This window comes from Danio rerio, chromosome 9 (assembly GCF_049306965.1).
Source record: "Danio rerio strain Tuebingen ecotype United States chromosome 9, GRCz12tu, whole genome shotgun sequence".
NCBI lineage: Eukaryota > Metazoa > Chordata > Actinopteri > Cypriniformes > Danionidae > Danio > Danio rerio.
Window position 1 is genome coordinate 35128464 of NC_133184.1, and position 21303 is coordinate 35149766.

At 35.2% G+C, this 21303-nt stretch overlaps 1 protein-coding gene across 50 annotated transcripts in view; it reads right to left on the reverse strand.

Moving 5' to 3' along the window:
- caska (calcium/calmodulin-dependent serine protein kinase a) overlaps positions 1-21303 on the reverse strand; it is a 243983-nt gene that overhangs the window by 73046 nt on the left and 149634 nt on the right. For all 50 annotated transcript variants that reach the window (NM_001423569.1, XM_017357643.3, XM_073911574.1 and 47 more), the window contains exons 3-5: positions 7800-7905; positions 1228-1305; positions 1018-1090 (exon numbers count right to left, since the gene is read on the reverse strand). In NM_001423569.1, coding sequence (NP_001410498.1) covers positions 1018-1090; positions 1228-1305; positions 7800-7905 — 257 coding nt within the window. The remainder of the gene's footprint in view (positions 1-1017; positions 1091-1227; positions 1306-7799; positions 7906-21303) is intronic.

Here is a 21303-nt window from a genome sequence, read left to right on the forward strand (position 1 = left end):
CAATATTCAATATCAATATTCTTAGCCTCCTTAAGATATTGTTTTATCAACTGGTTATAGAACAAACCTTTTTGCCTAATAAGTCTAATTAAAGCCTTAGCCTAATTAAAAGAAATGAGTTATTAGTATAATCTATTAATTGATTGGATTTACAGAAAGGTTCTAACGTTATCAGGACTCCAAGATATGACATTTTTGTCATCTTGCCCAGCCCTAGTGTATCATGTGTTTTATAATAGTGGAGACATTGACAAAGTTGTTATGCAACTTAAATTACCCAAGATAACTTGCATCTGTAAATATCACTGAGGCCAAAAACACAACCACAATAGAGCAAAAGCCCCTATAGTTTGTCCATGACTTTAATTACACACATTTATGGTGAAATTACATTTGTGTGTCAAGCAAACAATGCTCTGTGAATTTTTTTTTAATTGTGCAGCCGAGCAAAAATAGACTTGTGGAAATGATCACAACACTGCTGTATACTTGCTCATTTCAATTAACCCTTGTTTCTATAGCACTTGTACAATGTAGATGTGTCAAAGCAGTTTAACATAGAAGTTCAAGTAAATTGAAACTGTCAGTCCTGTTTTCAGAGTTGAAGTTCAGTTCAGCATGGTTTAAATTTCACTGCTGAAAGTTCAAACACTGAAGAGCAAATCCAATGTTTATGATCTAATCCATTTGAACTGCCACACAAAATACAGACTCAATCCACACTGAAACTGGCCTAATTGTGGTTTATTGGTGGGAGCTTTGATTAAAATTACATCAACTGGTTATGCGCTCATCACTTAGCAACTGACCACTAAACACTGGCGGCTGCAGGCTACTTATGAGAAAAGAGCAGCTGTTTTTGAAGCAGTTTATTCTTAGTGTGATGATGGTAATGTGTAATTTGCTAGTTCTCACTAAAACAGAGGAAGTGGTAAGGGTTTTCTAAAAGGGTTTTTTTAAAAAGGGTTTTCGTCAAATTCATGGTAATCTGAAGCAGTGAGACATCACTGAATTTACCTTCACATCCCGGTGAATGATGTTGTTGTCATGGCAATACCGCAGCGCCTCTAGGATCTGTCTCATGTAGTGACTAAAGGAAATCGAGAGAAGGGTAAATGATGACAATTTTCTCTCTGGGTGAACTCACTTTTATCAGTCAGTCTCGGTGTACATCTCAAAGTAGAGCACAGAAACAAAAAGCAGATGAATGGCTTTATAGGTGTTTACCTGGCTACCGCTTCACTGTAAACAAAGCCAGCGTCTGCTCTCTTCACAATCTCAAAGCAGAGATCTGCTCCATCCATGCTGAAAGACAGAAAATCATCATCATTAAAGATGAATGCTGGAATAATCAGTTGTGAAGTGTACTTATGATTTCATTTCACAGCACTATTATGTCTCCTTGTTATAAGTGATCTAATATTCAAGTGTATAAAATTGATCTAATACAATGAATAGGAGAAAAGTGATTCAGTACAAAATATTTCTCAAATTATTGATTAAACTATGATGGAAATGGCCATTTTGGGTGGAAGCAAAAACAGTTTTTGTGTGTCTCTTTAAATGCAAATGAGCTGCAGCTCCCCACCCCCCTTTCAGAAAAGGGCTGTGCCTTTAGAGCTCATGCCAAAGCAGCATCTTCTCTGTCTTCCTTGTTAGCCAATACAGATGTGACTAAAACTGCAATTCATTGACTGGCCATTGGGGGCTGGCTCCAAAAAAAGAGTCTATCCCACAGAGGATGTGAGCTGAGTGTGATTGTGGCCAGAGCGAGGAGGGGGTTTTCTGAAAGTCGGACTGTCTAGATTTTCTCTCGCTTCGAGCGTGCTCCAGCACTGCTCCATAATAAACACAACAGACACAGAATTGAGTCATTTGATATATTCAACTAACAAACCAGCCAATCTATTTACATACTGAGATTAACAGTTATTAATAGCCTACTTATCATAAATCTGTTTATAAAAATACATCATTTACAAATCAAAGAAGATAGCCCAGACCCCTTAGTTTGTTTTTTTTCAAATTTTTGAGATCCTACAAAAAAATTATTTTTTTAAATACAATATAATTGCACGAAACATAAATATTCTCATAAAACATTAAATTCCAAACAATATAATCAAAATATATTTATTTCAGTTTGCAATTGAATTTTTACATGACTTATAGAGGTTGCAAAAATAGCGCATGTGATGTATTTGAGTGTCTCTAGAAAAATCACGTCTCACCTGCGCCCTCACATTACATGGAATGGGGCAGGCCTGTGCAGTAAGCAGATGCGAATGAAGCGCGAGTGGTTTACATTTGAAGTCAAAGCAGAGATGGAATTAGACAAGCTGTGGGGTGAATTGATCGTTTGATCCGATTTAAACTGCAAAAGAAAGTGTGAGCAAACGGAGCAATGAAACAGATGGAGATTGGTTCACGAATGACGGCCACTGGACATGACTGGATTGAAAGACATTATTTGTGCTTTACATGTAAGGCTGGTATTATGGTGTGCGTCAAATTAATAAATTATTTTGTTTAACTCTTTCCCTGCAGTTAAGGAAAGAAAACGCTTCCCTGCCACTGATGTGTTTTAGGGAAGTCCATGTTTTAGGTATATTACGATAGCGGAAGCCTAACGCATGTCTAGAGAGAGGTAAATAATGTCATATGCTCCGTGGAGTGTATCCTAAGACGAAGTAAGCTCGTGGCTAAAAATAGGAGTTATACAAACTTCCTTTGGCTTAATCCCTACCCTTACAGATTTGTTTTAGAGCTTGTCTTGACAAGAGACCAAAAATAAAGAAGCTCTATTTTTATGATTTGTGTCATTGTGTCAGATTGCACACTTAAAGTAGGCTACCTAATATGCTAAATAAGAATAAGATATATATATATATATATATATATATATATATATATATATATATATATATATAAAAAAAAATATATATATATATATATATATATATATATATATATATATATATATATATATATATATATATATATATATATATTATTCATTTATTTATTAAATTATTATTTTTTTAATTATTGATTTTTGTGGTGGGTGGTAATTCCGATAAATTTGCGGACAATTTTGGGATAAAATATATATATATATATATAATATCTTTTTTATTCCAAAATTGTCTGCAAATTTTTCGGAATTACCACCACAAAGATCAATCATTTTTAATAATAATAAAAAAAGAATAAATAAAAAGAATAAAAGAAAGAAAGAAAGAAAAAAAAAATTGCAAAAGTTTTTTTTGAAAAACTAGGGAGTCTGATAGCCTTTATTGAAGAATAAAGTGAATCCAATGCAATGATAATCCTTATGATGCTTGCATAATGATCACCAAACTAGGCTGAGGCTTTCATTGTATATATAAACTATAAATATTAAAAAGTAAATAATGTTAAATAATGCAACACTATATCTAAAAAGTATAATACAGGCTATTATCTATTAAAGGTCTATACAGATGCCTCATCTAAACATCACTGCGGTCACTGCTTTCGCATCTGTTTAAAGACCTATATTTGACAGATTACTAAATTTTTATAAAAGTTTAATGTTTGCTGTCAACTATAGGCACTATTTAAGGGCAATTTACATTACGACATTGATAGGATCTGACGTTGTCAAGCTCATGTTTCCTCTAAAATATTAAGGGCCCTATCATACACCCGGCGCAGTGTGGCGCAAGGCGTGGCGCAGTAGTCTTTTGGTAGTTTAAGCTTGGCGCAAGAGTCGTTTTGAGGCGTTGCGCTACGCTGTTTAAATTTTGAGAAACTATAATAGATTTTTCATTAGACCAAAACTAACCCGGTCTAAATTCGGGCGCAGAGTTGCGCCTCGCTTACGCACTGCTTAATACGCACAAGAGAGCAATAGGCAAATATCTTTACATATGAAAAAATGTAAATATTAAGGATATATATAGTATATAATAAAAATAGATATAAAATATAAATATAAAGGATTAAAATATTACAAAACATATTATTTTCTAGCCTACATAAATATGAAAAACGACTGCTTTTATGTCTTCATCTCGGGAGGCTTTTTCAGTTCATTCATAACAATTTGCTTTTGTATAATGTTATTATTATTAGCAGTATTATTTATTATATCAATATTTATATTTGTTTTATTAAAAACAAGCTTAGATTTGCCCACCTGTCAGGTTTTAGACCATATGGGGCGCAGCATGTGTTTTAGGATATAACTCAGGTTTTTGAGTTATTGCTCAAATTTTTTTTTGCTATTTTTATTCATTTATTCATTTGCTGGAAATTAGAACTGAATTTAGAAATAGTTTTGAAATTAATATTTGCGCTTAACAAACAAAAGTATTTATTTATAGACTAACTGATGTCTGTGCGTAAAGGTTTCCCTATCCAAGAGCGAAAGTGAAAGTGATCCATTATCTCTCATTCTCACGCAATAGATGCTCTGTTTAACAGTTTTCTGTTAAAAAACTGTTAACTGTTTGCTTGTGAAATGCTAATTTTTTCCACTTAGACTTACTTTGTGTCCTGTAAATAGTGAATGTGCTCTTGGCGCGACGCAGCTGACTCTTAAAGGGAATGGGAGATGAGATTCTAATTGGTTTATTCTCAAAACACACCTATAACTCATTAAGAAAATAAACTCAACCCTTTTAGAACATGCGCCGCGGTCCCGTCCTTAAATTAGCAAAAACGCGTCCTGACACGCCCTGAAAGCGTTTACGCTCTGCGCATGGACCGTCAAAATAGAGCCCTAAGAGACTTACATAAACTTTCAAATCAGTAGTACCAATATTGTCTGTCATTGCTGGTAAAATAACCATACTTTCAGAGAAGTCTGATATTTCTGTGTCAGTCTGACACAGGATGCACTAAACTGTAGCCAGTTTAACTTATTAAAGCGCTCTGAACTCACCATGATAAGTGAGATGGTAAAAATAAAACCACACAAGAGCTGATGTAATATCAGAAGACATTTATAATAGCAACTTGCATTAAAATGTAGCAATTATGGCAGAATTTTGTTTTATAACAGAAAAGTATTTATTAAATCCTTATTTTCTGTGGAGCGATCGTGGAGTGGGAAGCAGGTGAGAATGGAGAGAGGAGTGAGCGAGAGATTAAACACCCAAAGCAGATAGAAAATACTTGGTGAGCAGATTGGAAATTCTTGCTGCTCCACTCTGGTCATGTACTTTGCTATGTTAAAATGTTCAACTTAACCTGGTAAAAGCTTTGCCTGGTTCAAAAAATGTTTTTGGTGTATATAGCTTATTTTACCCTTCATGACAACTGTGTGGGAGTGAATTTTTTGACTCATTCATTTTCTTTTGGCTTAGTCTCTATTATCAACATTTGAAATTCTTGAAACTTAAATATAACAGACACCAAAATTGTTAAGGCATCATGTACATATTTATACGACCATCATCTTCACTGTATGCAAATTGATAACAAAACAAAGTCAATTTAATTGAATCAATTTAAGCTACAATTTTAATAATCACAAATAATTCTAAAAGTATAAAGTACAATAAGTTTATACAATATAGGAAATAAAGTCAAGCAATCGGTCAAACGTGCGGAATCAGTGTACCTGAGAACATATGGGCTAAATCAAATGACCGAGTCGTTAGATACAAGTCTTTACAAGATGAATTATAGATCGCGTTTAACAACTACAGCGCGATGAGATCCAGCGGCAAATTTGGGATGGACTGGCTGATGTTCGGCTGCTCTTAGTTGAGCAGGTGTGCTCAGAGCTCCTGCTGACTGCCTCGAGCTCAGACGTAAGAATACGCTATAGCAGCTTTCAGCGCATGCCAGAGTGCATGTACAATGATGTGTGTTTTCAGCAGTGTAGTGTGGACGGAGAGCTTTTTTAGAATGCTAGATGAAACTCCAGTGTGGACGGGGATCGTTTTCATTCTTAAAACGTCGTTTTAAAACTAAAATGTATTATCTTAGTATAGTATATTCTTAGTACAAATGATGTACTTATTTTTTTGTTTATGTGGCTTTATCCAGCCTATAGGTTTTGGGATTATTTATTACAATTATCAACTAATATGAAATGTTGTGCAGTTAACTGCGCACACAGACCATTCAAGTCTGGAGTGATATTCTTATATAATTTCATTTATAAAAGCATCTGTTTTATTTAAAATAATGAATTATTTATATTCTGAATATTAATGCACTCCAGAATCCGAAAGACTGATTAGCTGGCTATAAAACGGTCATCCGAAACACTGTTATAAATGCATGGATTCCAAACACAGCTTAGCATTTAGCTTAGCAGGAAGTATTTGGAAGTAATTAGTGATTAGCTGGAAACAATAACAGGATCCCTTTAAACATCACAACAACACAAGATGTGCTGGCCTTTTAATTACCTCTCAAAACAAACTAAACAGTAAACTATGAAGTTGAGTCAACTGTGGCAAATGAACAGTTTCCTGATTGAGATATCCTCCCGATTCTTCTGTACTTAGAGTGTGAGGGTGTTGTTTCCAGGGGCCAGCAGAGCTCTGAGAGTCTCTGCTTTTGTGTCAGCTTGGGTCTCTAAAGCCTTTAAAGAAAATCCCTTGAGAGGCAGCTGCGCTTCTCCAGATAAGAACTCACACTGCATAGAAGTTTCTTTTTTGTAGTTGGAAAGGCTCTGCACTTCAGATAAGCATATGAGTGAGCATTTAGCAATTGAGGAATTAAAAAGCTCATCCTATTTCACAAAACTGCTGAGAGAGCAACATACGCAGGCTCCTCAGAACGGGGAACAGCATATTCATGTCTTGTTTAGAGACACTTTTTAGAGATCACTGACCCAAACGCTTCAAAATATGTTTTAAAACAATTGCTCATTTACATATGCTAAAACCACATGGATATGTTTTGACTATTATTTCTGTTAAGTGACAAGACTTTTGTCTCAGCAAAGTCAGACCTTACTGTCCTAATCAAATAATTAAAGATAAAGACATGATCATATTTTTTTTGGGTACAGAAAGCGTAATCTAGAGGCCTTTGCCTTTCATATACATCATATACTTTCATATACTTCTGATAACAAATGATCAACTAGAAGTAATTATTTGTTGTTCCTAAAACTTGGATAGACAACAAGACTTTTTACTGTCAGGTAGTGTACAGAGAAAGAAAAAGGCTCTTTATTGAGATTGACGATTCCGTGAAGAACCTTTAACGTCATTGCACAAAATGTTCTTTACAGAGGAAAAAGGTTCTTTAGATTGTTAGATTGTTCTTTTCAGATATGAAAAGAGGTTCTAATCCTTGACATCACTATAAAAAAATCTGTGGTTGTTCCTGGCACTTCATAAATGTGCGAGATGTCTACATGTCATTTTAAAATATTATGAAACTAGAAAGTCAAATATTAGCTAAATAATGTTCCATAGTTATTTAGCCAAAAATCTATATTATATGAATCAATAAATATTAACTGTACATAAATGTTTATTTTTACAGTAAAAATAGATATATTCACTGTAAATAAACATTTACTTGATTTTAGTATGCTTGACAGGATCGTTTTGTTATATAAACTATTGTTACACTGAATTATAGGCATTATTATTTGCTCATAAAATAATACAATAATCATAAAATAATATGAACAAATATGATCTTTCATGTTTTATACTTTTATTATTTTGATGCATGAAAGCATCTTTCATCTTGATCAGGTTAAAATGCAAAGAACTGCAATCAAGATGTAAATTCAGCATTAGTCTTACAACTCTTATTAGAGTTGTTATTATTAGACTTACAACTCAAACACCATGTAGAGCATCCCATCAGAGCTGTAGGTCTCTAGAAGCTCCACTATATGAGGATGTTTCAGCATGTGGCAGATACTGGCTTCTCTCTTCAGGTCTGAAAAGACAAAGTGGAAGACTGATGTTAACTGCATTTCACAACAATTACTGTTTAACAAATAATTAAAGGCCATTTGGAAAAAAATACACAATTTATAATCTTTAACAACATTAAGCTACTCGCAATGTTAAACTACAAGGAATTAATTTATTCTATTCATAAGTTTACTGTCTGGAATATCCCAATTTATACAAAAAAATTCAAGCTCGGATCCAAGTTCTGATCTTACTTACACATCTTTAAAAGCAAAAGCTAGATTGCTTTATATGCTAATTCAGACACAAGTTTTGGCACAATTAGCAAAAATGTTCAAGGGTGCGCAATCAGACATCTGTGTCGCTAGATAAGTCTATATAAAGGACCACACATACACCGCTGATCTTCACATCTGTGATTAAAACTGTTGGAGTTTAGGAATCACACAGCCATGAGAAAACAGTCAAACACTTGTTTCACAAACCAGATGTGGTGTTCAAGTTCAGTTAAGAGCAAAAATGCATAAAGAGTTTTTTCCACCACATTAAATTTAGCATGGCCCCGGATTTCCTGACAGTTCTCCCAGATCAAAATCACTTAAAATGTGTTTCTAAAGTGCAAAGCTGATAGAGATCTCTCTTTAAAATTCACACCTCCACTTCTTCATTTTTGCATTGACCTTCTGATGCCACAAGAGATATGTTTATGCATAAAACAATATTTTAAAAAACATTCGGTAGAGGCTACGATGATTGCTTACTTTTTGTCAAGATCTATTATTATATTTAAAAATGCTTTGAGAATACAGTATAGTGCAAGAACTCTCCTATGATTCATCTATACTCATTTAGACTTTTCAAAAAGGTCTGGGTGTTATAACAAACAAAAGTTTCTTGTGTGCATGTTTTTTAAGGCAAGTCATTAGACTCCAGTTTTGGCCCGCTGTCATGTCTTTAATACATTTCTTCAATTTATAAAACTATATTTATAAAACAGTTTTAAAACTGCCACCTCAAATCTAACCTGTTAAACAATGCACAGAACATCAGAGACAGCATGAGAAAGAACCCCTGAAACTTGGGCTGCAGGATATATTGTTTCGGCATCGATATCGCAATGTGGTCATACATAACAGTCACATCGCAGGATTTGCAATATTAAATTTGCATTATAATTTATCATTTGCATCTGTTTTTCAAGGCATGTAACAGTATAATGATTTTAAAAACACTTACATAAGTAATTATACCATGTGTAACTTTAATAATGATCAATTCTATTCAATTATTTGTGTTTTTATTATTAAATTACTCTACTTATATACTGGTAAAAATGAGGAAACACTTTTAATTTTAATTCTATCCTTTTCTTTATAGTATTTATACTATATTACAATCAAATTAATGCTATAAATTCTTTCCAAATAGAGGTATAAATTAAATTGAATTCATATTGGGATATATATTGCAGAATAACAAAATATTGAAATGTTACATTTTTCCAATATGGTACAGCCCAACCTGAAACCCTTTTATATGTTTAAATTTCCTTAAAAATGATTCTCTAATAAATCTGTTAATGTTTAATTAATCATATGTTACTTAAACTTTAAAGTAGAAAGTGTGGTTGTAAAACTTAACATCGATACAAGCCCCCTAGCTCGCTCCCCAATTAATAATCCCTGATTCATGCTGATAAAAATAAACATCCTGAAAAAAAATTATTAAAAACATCTTGGAAGAACTTCCCAGTAAATCCCACCATCAAACACTTGGAGAGGCTGTGGAGCTGCAAAAGTGTCAAATAAAAGAAAAGCCTATGCTTTGTTTCACAATCTAAGCACGAAATTAGCATGTGAGAGACGGCTTTATTATATTTAACCAACTAAGCTAAAGCACTTCAGCTCGACCCCCTGTGAAACAAATAACTGTGTTCTGTTTAATAGAGACAGAGCATATAGAACAGGAAACGAGCATTCCGGTGTGTTGGACGCTTGCTAAGTAACCACAAGACCATGTTTAGCAGCAACAATATGCATCACATTATTAGTGTGCATGCATAAATACAGTAAGTGCCTCCTCCTTTCCTGGAACTCCTCTCCATTCTTTCAAACTCACTTCCTCCCTAAAGGAAAATCCTCCCCCATTCCCTGACTTGTTTCATCAGCTGTGACCCAGTTGGCAAGTCAGGAGTGGGAAAATACCTCATACTGTATACCACTGCAGATTACAGTAAAGACACACAGACATCTGACACCATCTGATGAGTGCGGCATTGAGACGCAACAAAAGCAGATTGCTTTCATTGTAATCACCAAAGGTCACCTCAATGCAAAACTGTTTCTGCGTTTGACAGGTTAACACATGAATCAACATCTGCTCAATCAGATCGACCAGCACAGATGCTTGTCAGAACAAACAGTCTCTTATATATTGTGCTCAACATAATCGAGTACACCCCATTTTAAAAATGAATATTTGTATCCATTTCTCAGTGAATATTCACTGCCTGACAAAAGTCTTGTCGTCCATCCAATTGTTTTTATAAACAGCAAATAATAACTTGACTTCTAGTTGATCATTTGGTATCAAAAGTGGCTTATATGAAAGGCAAAGGCCTACAGATTATGCTTACTTTACCTAAATAAAATATGATCATGCTTTAATTTTTATTTAGGACAGTAAGGTCTGACTTTGCTTGGACAAAATACTTGTCACTTAACAGAAATAATGTACAGTATAGAACAGACAAGTCCAAACTCGGTCCTGGAAGTTTAATTCTAACCCCAATCAGACACACCTGGGCTAGCTAATCAAGCTCTTACTAGGCTTTCTAGAAACATCCTTGCAGGTGTGTTGAGGCAAGTTGGAGTGAAAATTTGCAGGACACCGGCCCTCCAGGACTGAGTTTGGACACCCCTGGTATAGAACAATGTCATGGTGCAAAAAGAAATAATATTGTGTATAACTCCTGTGAGTTCATCAAGATTCTTTGGATTCATCTGCAATGCCTTCTCCTTCAGTTGATGTTGTCATCCACTCTGCAGATCTCTTGCACATCCCCATACTGAATGTATCCCCAAACCATGATTGTTCTTTCACCAACATTGACTGATTTCTGTGAGAACCTTGGGTCCATGCAGGTTCCAAAAGTTATTTTGCAGTATTGGTGATGATTAGGGTGCAGTTCAATAGATGATTCACCTGAAAAATAAATCTTCCTTCTGCCACTTTTCCAAATGATCAACTACAAAAGTCAAGTTATTATTTGTTGCTCTTACAACTGGGGTCAACGGCAAGACTTTTGTCAGGGAGTGTAGGTAAGACATTTTGGAATATTTGAACAAAACAGATTTATTAAACAGATATATTTATTAAAGTTATATATTAGTCAACGAATATCTTTAGAAATAAAAAGTAATAGATTTAAATTCAAGCGAAATATTGGGGGAAACAATAACAAACCACAAAATTTCAATTTTCAATTCAATTTATACACTTTTTATTTCTGTTGAATTTTGCTCTTTTAACTTTTTTATTTAATGTTTTTCTATAACCTAAAATTTGGGTGTACTCATTTTGGACCGCTTTCGTAAGTTATTTTGTTGGATTAGCTCCAGATTTGATTTCAGCACGGACTAACCTAATGCATATGTACAAATTTAATATTGTATAGCTTCCTATAGAAAATATCAATCTAAATGAGAGATTTGTGAAGAGTGTACTGTATGTTGAGCACTGTATGCAGACTGCTGTATGGATCATCTTCATCTATCCGCTTGTCAAGTCCTGACATATGGAATAATGTGTCCGGGTCCAAGCCGTTACTCATTTGAATTGAGAAAATATTCGTTCATGACCACTTTTTGGTCATATCACACAATAAAGTAAATTTTATATAAAATCATGGTGTACACATCAGTCTCTGGACTTGTTGCATCACAGACACCAATGTTTTAACAATTTCGCTTTGCTAATGTTTATTATTACCATATGTTGAGCCTCCCAATACAGTTTGATATGCCGCTAGGACCCACCTTGCATGACGTCACACTTAGCAAGCAGATAGGCACTGTAGAGATAGAGTCGGTAAATGCAAATGAACATTTTACAAAAAGGGCTCACTAAATGGCATAATATAAAATGTTTATATGACACTTGACATGAACTATTTTCAATTATGTTTAACAAACAAACCTTTTGTCTTCCACTTGAAATGCTGTGCTTATGAACTGAGCTCTTGCTATCAGGCTTGATATTAAAATGTAGAAACAAGTGTTGTTTAATTCATACATTGTACTTTTTCAAGGTTGTTTTCTTGCAAGATTTAAAAAAACAACAACATTTTATTCAAATTAAATTAATTAAAAGCAACGCTATAGATATTTATAAAGTTATAAAACAGTTCTATTGTAAATAAATGCTTTTGAAAAAGAAGATACATTTACCATGAAAGATTGTTTTTAAATATTAACAATAATACGTTATGTTTCTTCTTGTGTGCATATAATGAAGATTCCTGAAGGATCATGTGACACTGAAGAGCAGAATAATGGCTGAAGATTCAGATTTACCGTACCATCACCGGAATTAATGTTTTAAAATAGCATACAGTATATTATATACTGTATACGAAAAGCATCTTACCGACCCCAAACTTTCTAAAGGCAGTGTATGTATGTCTAAGTGCAGCTTAAATATCCAGAGTTTTAAGGACCACTATTTTTAAGCTCATAAGAGTTTGTGAATGGCTCATCTTAATCCCGCTGTGTGCTGTGGCAGTTCAGCCCTTTGGCATCGCTTCTGGCCTTTTAATGACCAGTCCATTACTATGGCAACACCTGGATATACTGGGTGCTTCAAAAATGGCAAAATTACCATGTTTAGACACACTTTTTACAGCCTGTTTGCAGATTAACATGATGTGTTGGTGTCCAAAATGACATAATATACAGTTAAGCAGACATAAAATTAATTGTTACAACTGTTAGTTGTGACAGGAGGGAGGAAACAAGTCTCAATACCAGAAAAGGTTTAACAATAACAAACACTTTAAAAGCAAAAAGTGGGTATAAAAGTTTAAAAGCCAAACAAGGCCAAAATACAGAACAAAATATTTTTTACTTTTTAAACCTCTACACAACCTACATAAAAATAAAAGAAAACAAATATACTGTCAAGCTTCCTAGAATCCTTAACCCCCAAACAGAGTTAAAAAAAAAGGCATACACAAATAAGATCACGTTGAACTCACGATGTTCTCAAACTATATATACAAATTTATTATACAATAATATACAGGAATATAGCAAACACTGACTTTTATAATAAGGCCACTGTCACCAAAACAGTGATACTTACAAATGATTTAAAATCACTATAAGGTACCTCTTGTGGCTTTACTATACAAAAATGGCTTTAAAATTAGAGGAAAGGTAATTTTCCTTAATTTTTTTCATTGTACTGGAACAATCAGGGCTCAACAGGGTGACAATTAATTTGCATTTGTGACAGAAAAAATTGTGCAACTGAACTAATCAAAGCTCATGAGCCATCATGAATATAACAGAACAATAAAAAAACTACAATGCCCAAATGCACGTACGCTTTTCCTAATTTGCAGAATATTGTATGGAACAGTAACTTTAAGGTTTCTTATTCAAGCCACTGAAGCAGTGCCAAACAGTGCATTTTAGTCATCTTGTGTTAGGATGAAACCAATCAAATTTAAAGTAAAGGGCCCGTATTCACAGGAGCACTGAACTCTTTATGACATATACCTCAGAAGTTCCGTATATGTGCATTTGATGTATACATCAGTGCAAAGAGTGAAGACGCCCCCTATACTGACACTGAGCATAAGAAACTGTTGAATAAAGTCTTTATTTTTGCTGTATATGCACAAAAGGATTCTTGTAGCTTCATAATATTCTGATTCACCCAGTGAACTGCACAATATTATGTTGCGGATGTGTTTGCTATTTTGCTAGACTTAGAATGAGCATATGAAGGATGAGGAAGCTCTCAGATTTCATATAAAATATCTTAAAGGTACCGTGAAGTGCTTTGAAATCTGTATTTTTATTCAATGTTTGACCTAATCTCAACCAAAACATGAAGATGGGGTGCGACACTGTAGCCCCTCATCTTTTTAAAATAGGCCAATAGCATTTTATTTTATCTCCATTTTACCAGTGAGAGTGGTTGAGCTCAAGGGCATCAAATGAGAAGGATCTTGAAGGGCCGGGGCATGTCAGATACTAGAAAGCATTTGATTGGTCACAATCTGATAAGAAACTGAAGTATGAGGTGACATGAATAAAACCGTTGATTCATTTAGGCGGAAGTGACTAACTACATGCTTTTATTGGTTTTATATCTTCTACAACTGAATTTTGCCACTGTTTTGGAGCACACAAGCTTATAGAAGAACAAACAATACTGATACTAACATCTAAAAAAATGCATAGTCATTTCATGGGACCTTTAAATTGTATTCCAAATATGAACTAAGGTCTCATGGGGTTTCAACAAGATGAGGATGAGAATTAAAAACATAATTTTCAATTTTGGGTGAACTATCACTTTTACAAACAGCTTCTGAAATTACACAAACACCACATTCACAAAAGAAATATTCCCTCTTGTCCGGTGTCTGTGTCTTTTCTCTTCAACAGTCTATTGTTGATGGTTATCAGTCAATCGTCTACTGTTTTAACATCCTTAATAGCTTGTTTTAGTTCCGTTTACTCAATTTCTTTTCTAACTATAAAGCAATGGAAGCTTGATTATCTGAGGAGGAAAACATTTGAAATCTGAGAGTGGCATTTCCTCAAAGAGAAGAGGCAGCTTGGCGTGGATGTTTGGCACAACATTCCCCCACAGTCTGAACACACTCACATATCCATCTCTATCCAGGGAGCCTCCCATGGGACGTTCCCTGGAGTATCAGTGTCTACAAGTGGCCAAATGTCTCCCAACACACTCCTCAGCATGTCCATATGACACTCTCAGTGAAGATTTTCCAGATTCTCAGTTGAAGGCTAGCTGAGCCGCAGTAATTTTTCAGGGTGATAAAACATGTCGGCTGACTGCAGCAGCAAGGATCTGACGGCAGACATCCAGCACCTGAACAATCCCTCTCATCTTCTTTGACAGATAAACACAAACACACTCACACTCTCCTGACCTTCTGCTGTCCCCCTGGACTATGCTTCGCTTTATCTTCCACTATGCGCTGTGTGTGAGCAAGTGTGTTTTGAAGAGATGGGCAGATGGTCTAGTCCTTCAAATACGTGTCCTAAACTAGTGTTAATATGGGACGAGATAAATTCAAATCTGGCTTGCAATTCTCTCCTTTTAATGTTTTTTTCTGATTCAATTTAGACTTCGTTTTCCACTCTATACTTTTTTAATTATTAATGTACTATACTGCAATTAATTGTTAATATTTCTTTAAAGGTGTCATACACTGCATTAGTTCAATTGTTCTCTGATATCTCGGCATATGCAAGTTAAAACTAAATTTTCATAAACCAGAGTTTCTGCAGGTTTCACAAAGTCAAATTTAAGACTTTAAGACCCTTTGAAGACCATGAAGAATGACATTTCAGACACTATCTGTTTATAGGGCTAAACGCTAAGAATTCTTTTAATGACCCAGCAGAAAAAACTAAAAACTACTCACCCCATAAAAAACTATTTCAAATTAGTTATTTCTTAGCCACGTATTTTTAAATAATGTGTCAAAGCAAGCAGACCATAGTTGTATACATACATTTATTTTTAACATAAAAAAACTGAATATTTGCATAAAAGGCTGTTAAAATATTCGTTATGAATATAGTTTTATTGTTGGTTATTGGATGTGAGCCTCACAGTACACACACTTAAAAAATGACTTTTGCCACTTTTTAAACTACTTATATAAAATGATTTAAAACAACACAATTCATAAGTTTTTTTTTTTGGAACAGCTTAATAGTTTTATGTTCAATCCACTTAAATTTGAAAAATGTTTAAGTTAAAACTATAGTAAAAACAGTTAACTTAATTGATTTGTGTTGGAACAACATGAAGAAATTGTGTGGAGCCCAGCATTTTATACTGTCAACAAAGGAAATTTAAGATGTGTTTAAAAAGATTCAAGACCTACAACCTTGTATTTCAGTGACTTTTGGAATTTTTAAGGCCTAAAATTTTGATTTTGAAATCAAACAGTTTGACTTTGAAATTGACTATTTAAGATCCCGCATAGACTTAGATTTTTTTATGCTCATTTATAACTCCATAAAATATCCCTAGAACCAGAAGGTCCATACTGACTAAATTTGGTCAATATGTTTTCAACATTTTAGTATGTGTTTTGGCTAATAATCTGATGATGCGGCTGCTCGTCAAGTCCAGACGACAAAAAACATGACCTAAAATAAATGCTGAGGGTGTGCACTGTGAGTAACGCAACAGACTGTTTTGTGTTCTGATTGGCCTCTTGTAAACAGGGGCTTTATACGAAAGCACTATACTTTATGTTATTAATAAGGATGAGGAAACGATGTCTGATGTTCACGTTAAGGCCATTTCTATATACCGATTTCTTAAGATTCAGCTATATTAATAGGGCACCTTTAAACCAAACAATTGAAAGATATAATGTAATGTGTTTATTTATAGTGCATTTATCATGTACGGCCATACACCCACAGGACAACGGCGCCAATGTGCTCACCAAACACCAGCTATAGGTCCAGGTCCAGGAGTGGAGAAACAGTGATAGAGTGACAGATTTAATTACCACAGAGAGTCAGGGCCTTGGTTTAACATCTCATCAAAAAGACAGATACAATAAAATGTATAAAATATAATATACAAAGCTGAAGGCAGCAACTGTGATCCAGAAGACTAATTCACTGCTTCAATAATATTATTTTCAGTTTGGGTTCATTTAATTCACAATGTAGAGTAAAACATTCAGGAATCTTCCAGTCCATCAGAGAACATATTTTACTCAAATTGGAAAAACCCATCAAAAAAACCCTTAGAAAAATGTAGACATAACTAGTGTCAAAATTGTATTGTGGGCATTGATGTTAGAGTCCTATTTTATTGCAGTAAAATATACCAAGTTAATAAAAAATATAATTTAGTAATAAAAAAACACACAATATAACATTTTAAAAGAAATAAATGTTTAAATTTTGTTAGTTAAATGTGTTTAATCTGTTCTGTAACTCTATAATAGAGTATTGTAACAGTAAGCATTTATTATTCTTGCAGTAACAGCAATAGAAACTGGAAAAAAATAGCATCTACTCTTATTCTGTTTCACTTTAATGAAAGTAGCAGTGTCAATATTCTCTTTATAGAAAAAAGTCGTCGTACAGATTTAAAACCACAGAAGGTTGAATAATTGATAGCAACAATTTCTATCTAGGGTGAAGTACTCCTTTAATTATTATGCATTACCATTGTGCAGTGGTGTCACATTCACAAAGACACTTGAAGTGGGATGATGAAAAATCATGACACAGTTATGCTAAAACAGCTTCCGTGCTTTGTGAGATTTTTAGAGAGTGTGAAGCACCGCATTTATGCTAACAAGCACGATTGGAATATTTGTAGTTAAATAAATGTTTCACCTTCTTTTATTAGGCACAGATCCATTCATGCCTATTGCAAAAGTATCTTTACAACAGATTGCTTGTTAGAGATACTGTCTCCCGTTCAGCTATTCTGGGGGTTTTCCGCACACAAGGGAAGGATATACAGCGCATTAACCGTTTGAATGTTTTAGAGAACACATTTCTCTTTTAACTGCATTAACATTTGATGTCCTCCTGCTGCAATAAAGCACATATGAGACACAATGGCACAGAGGAGAATATGGAAACAATCTGTCACCCTGACGCGGTAAATAAAGAGCACTGAGAGGAATGCAAGCAATTGCCCATTTATAGAGCAAAGAATGGAAAAAACTGAACATGTATATATCATCCTATAAAGATAAGCAGGCATATCAAGCCGTGCACACAGAATTGCATTAGTCTGTGAAACACACAGGGTATCTGCTGAAGAATGAGGACCATCACTCAATTTGGAGCCATAACTAATAAAGGGGTGAAATATTCTCACAATCACTTGGGCAATTTACAACCGCAGGAAAGACCTTCAATTCAACTGCAACTGTGAAGCCGCTCGATCCGTCTCTCTTGCTCTATAAAGGATGAAATGTATGCCAATCTCTCTGAAAGCAGATGAGAGTTTTGAAGGTTGCAGAGAGTGCAGATATTTCAACGAGATTTACAGCACGGGATGAGGACTTCTGCGCATCTTAAAAAAGGGAAGAAAACATTAAATTATTGATTATATGACAAACTAATACCTTTTATTTAAAGGCAGAAATCTATTTTATAATAAATGACATTTTTTTATAACCAGCCTCTAATGATAAAAAATAATTATTATAGTTTTAATAATTACACTTCATTAAAACAGTCTGTAGAAATGCTTTGATCGACATTCTCCCTTATGTCACCGGAAGAGGAAAGCCCCATCCATTAGTGACTATCTCTCCAATATTAGCATAAACAGGCCTGAGAAGCAGTCATCCGCCATAATGCTGTGTTCCCACCAGACGCGGTATGTGCAGATAAAACAAGATATTTGCGCATAAATAGAGACGTGAACATTTTGAGTTTACTCGCTTCATTCGGGCATCAAATCAGCTTCACAACAGACACAGAAAAGCGTCATGGGCAGGGCTTCGGTCACCCTGGTGACTTTAACTTTGTTGCTAAATGGGACACCAACAACAGGCTCTACGTCATAATCACGCCCCTACGTTTGCATCTTTGCATTGACTTAAAATGTAAATCACTCGCTCTTGACGCTTCTTCCACGTCTGGTGTGAATGCAGCATCAGAGTTTTGAATCTGCCACTATGCTGACACATGGGTGTTTATTAGGCGTGCTTTGATTAACCAAACATCAGTATCGGCTTCAATTTCATGACTCGATCGGTACTCTCCAATCTGGCCGATCTCTTGAAATGATCGCAAGTGTTTGTTTATGAGTTTACACACAGAGAAAGTCACACGAGCACTCATCAGCAGCGCTACAACTCGTGAAGAGGTAAATGATGTTCACGGGCATGAGCAATCTCTACGCTGCCAACACAGAAGCTGTCCAGAGCTGCTGCTTTCAATAGTTAGAGCTGAGCAATATATTCAAATGGCCTTGTATTTAGTATACACTTGTATTTAGGGCTTCTTACATATAAGAACTGAGTTTTTGACTAATGCAAGTTCACTAAAACCTGGCTTTAAATATTAGGAAAATATAAGCTTTTTTTTCCAATATATTTAATAATATAACTTGTAATATATTTATTGCAACAAACAGCCCTGAAAGAAGAAATGATAGATTTATAGCTGTGCATTTTAACTTCTTAAGCAAATATGCACTCTAAACTTTTTCTTCATTGAGTCTTGTTGAATTCTTCTTCCATCATGTTTCCAAAAAAAGATCTGTTTGAACTATAATTTTTTTTAAAGCTGCTTCAACCATTACATGTCCACAGTAAATAGTTCTAAGAGACGTGTTTAAGGGATATATTCAGCATTCTTATTTAAGAGGAGATCTTCACTATCTTCACTTTATTATTCTAGAAGAGAAAATGTGCTTTATGCAGTAGCAAAGTTTTATAAAAGCTTGAAGCATCAGAATCAGTACTCGGTATAGGCTGATAACCATGACAAGGAATCAGAACTAGACATCCGCTGCAAAAAATCTCATTTAATTTTTAAAGCCACAATCACTAAAATGGCAAAATTTAGATCAGAGCCTTAAAGGGGCAGTTTCAAAGAGTTATAAAACATTTATGAGGTATTTTGGGCTCAAACTTTACTCACAGACACACAGACAGGCACACAGACACACACAAACACAGACTTTAGGGACTTCAGAGACTTATTTTGCATTTTTTTAAAAAAGCCAAAATGATCCAGTTTAAGATGTTGACCTGTCCAAATATTGCAGTAAAAACTAAAAGATAAAACACTGCTGGTTATGTAAAAATAATCATGAATACTGTTTGTTTGCTCATCAAGTTAAAGGCTTGTTAGGCCACACTCACACTAGGTACAGTTGCCTCGAACCGGGCAAAAGCATACTTGTCCCCCCTCCCGTCTCCCCCGACGGCCCGCGCTCACACCACAAACGGGCCTCGGCACGCTTACGTCATCGCTGCTGCGCTGTTCAGTGAGAAGCGCTCTCTCACTCAGCAGCACAGTGGAGATTTCTCTAGTTATATTGTTTCAGTCGTTTGTTATGCAGTGACATGCAGTCAAATGTTTCGCCAAACAGTCCTCAGGGATGCGGTGACACGCAGTCAGATATTTCGCCGAACAGATCCGCCACTTTTGGTGCTCAAAAACAATCATAAAGCCCTTGTGCTGAAGCCGCGCAGCTGTCGTGCTGTGAGGAGTTCTCATCTTTAATAAACTACGGCAGTTTGCGTTCACTGAACAGTAAGAATGATTAATAAATCCATATGAAACTGCCCCGTAAAAGTCACGTCTCGCTTCAGGCACGTGCACACATAGGGCTCAACCTGTGCAGTGCACATGCCCTTTTTAGTCTTGGATATAAAGTGCCCTTCCAAAATGACCCCCCCCCCCCCCCCCCACCCTCTTACCTCGGTTTGACAACAAAATAAACCCCCTCTCTAACCACACCCCCATCTCCCCAAAGCCCAAGTGAACTGCGCTCAGGCACACCTCTTCCAACCGGGCCAGGGCCGGCCAAGAGAACCGTGCTTGAGCCCGATTCAGCGCACTCACACTTCTCAAACGATAAGGGAAACGGACCTGGGCACGGTACGGATGGCATAGTGTGAGTAGGCCTTTAGACTAATTTTGTGATCCTTCTATTGCAACTCCTAATGCACATCCAAAGATCTACTGATAAAATTAGACAAAAAAGAGCCAGAATAAGAGAGTAATGCAGATAGATCATTTCTGCCCCAGAATATACAATTGGAAAGACTATAAGTCCCAGCGTGCTTTTTATAGCTTCACAATGTCTTCCTGGCAGTCATAAAAATGACATTAAAAAGCCCTTAAGGTGGACGATGCTGCTGAACCTGAAGAAAAAGAGGGGGAAAAACACAGCCAAGATAATTACAACCATATATGATGAATGAAATGTCATTGTTCGCTCAGGCTGGCATACACCAGCCTCCCACCGGCCACTGGAGTTTACAGATCTAATGACAGAGCTTTCTCTTCTTTGAGGATATGAAGATAGAGAAGTTCATCAAGCTAGTGTGCAGTGAACTATAGGACTAAAACTTACATGGGCTGGGAGAAGATATTTACAAAAAATAATAATAATCTAAATATATACTTTCCACTTGAATAAA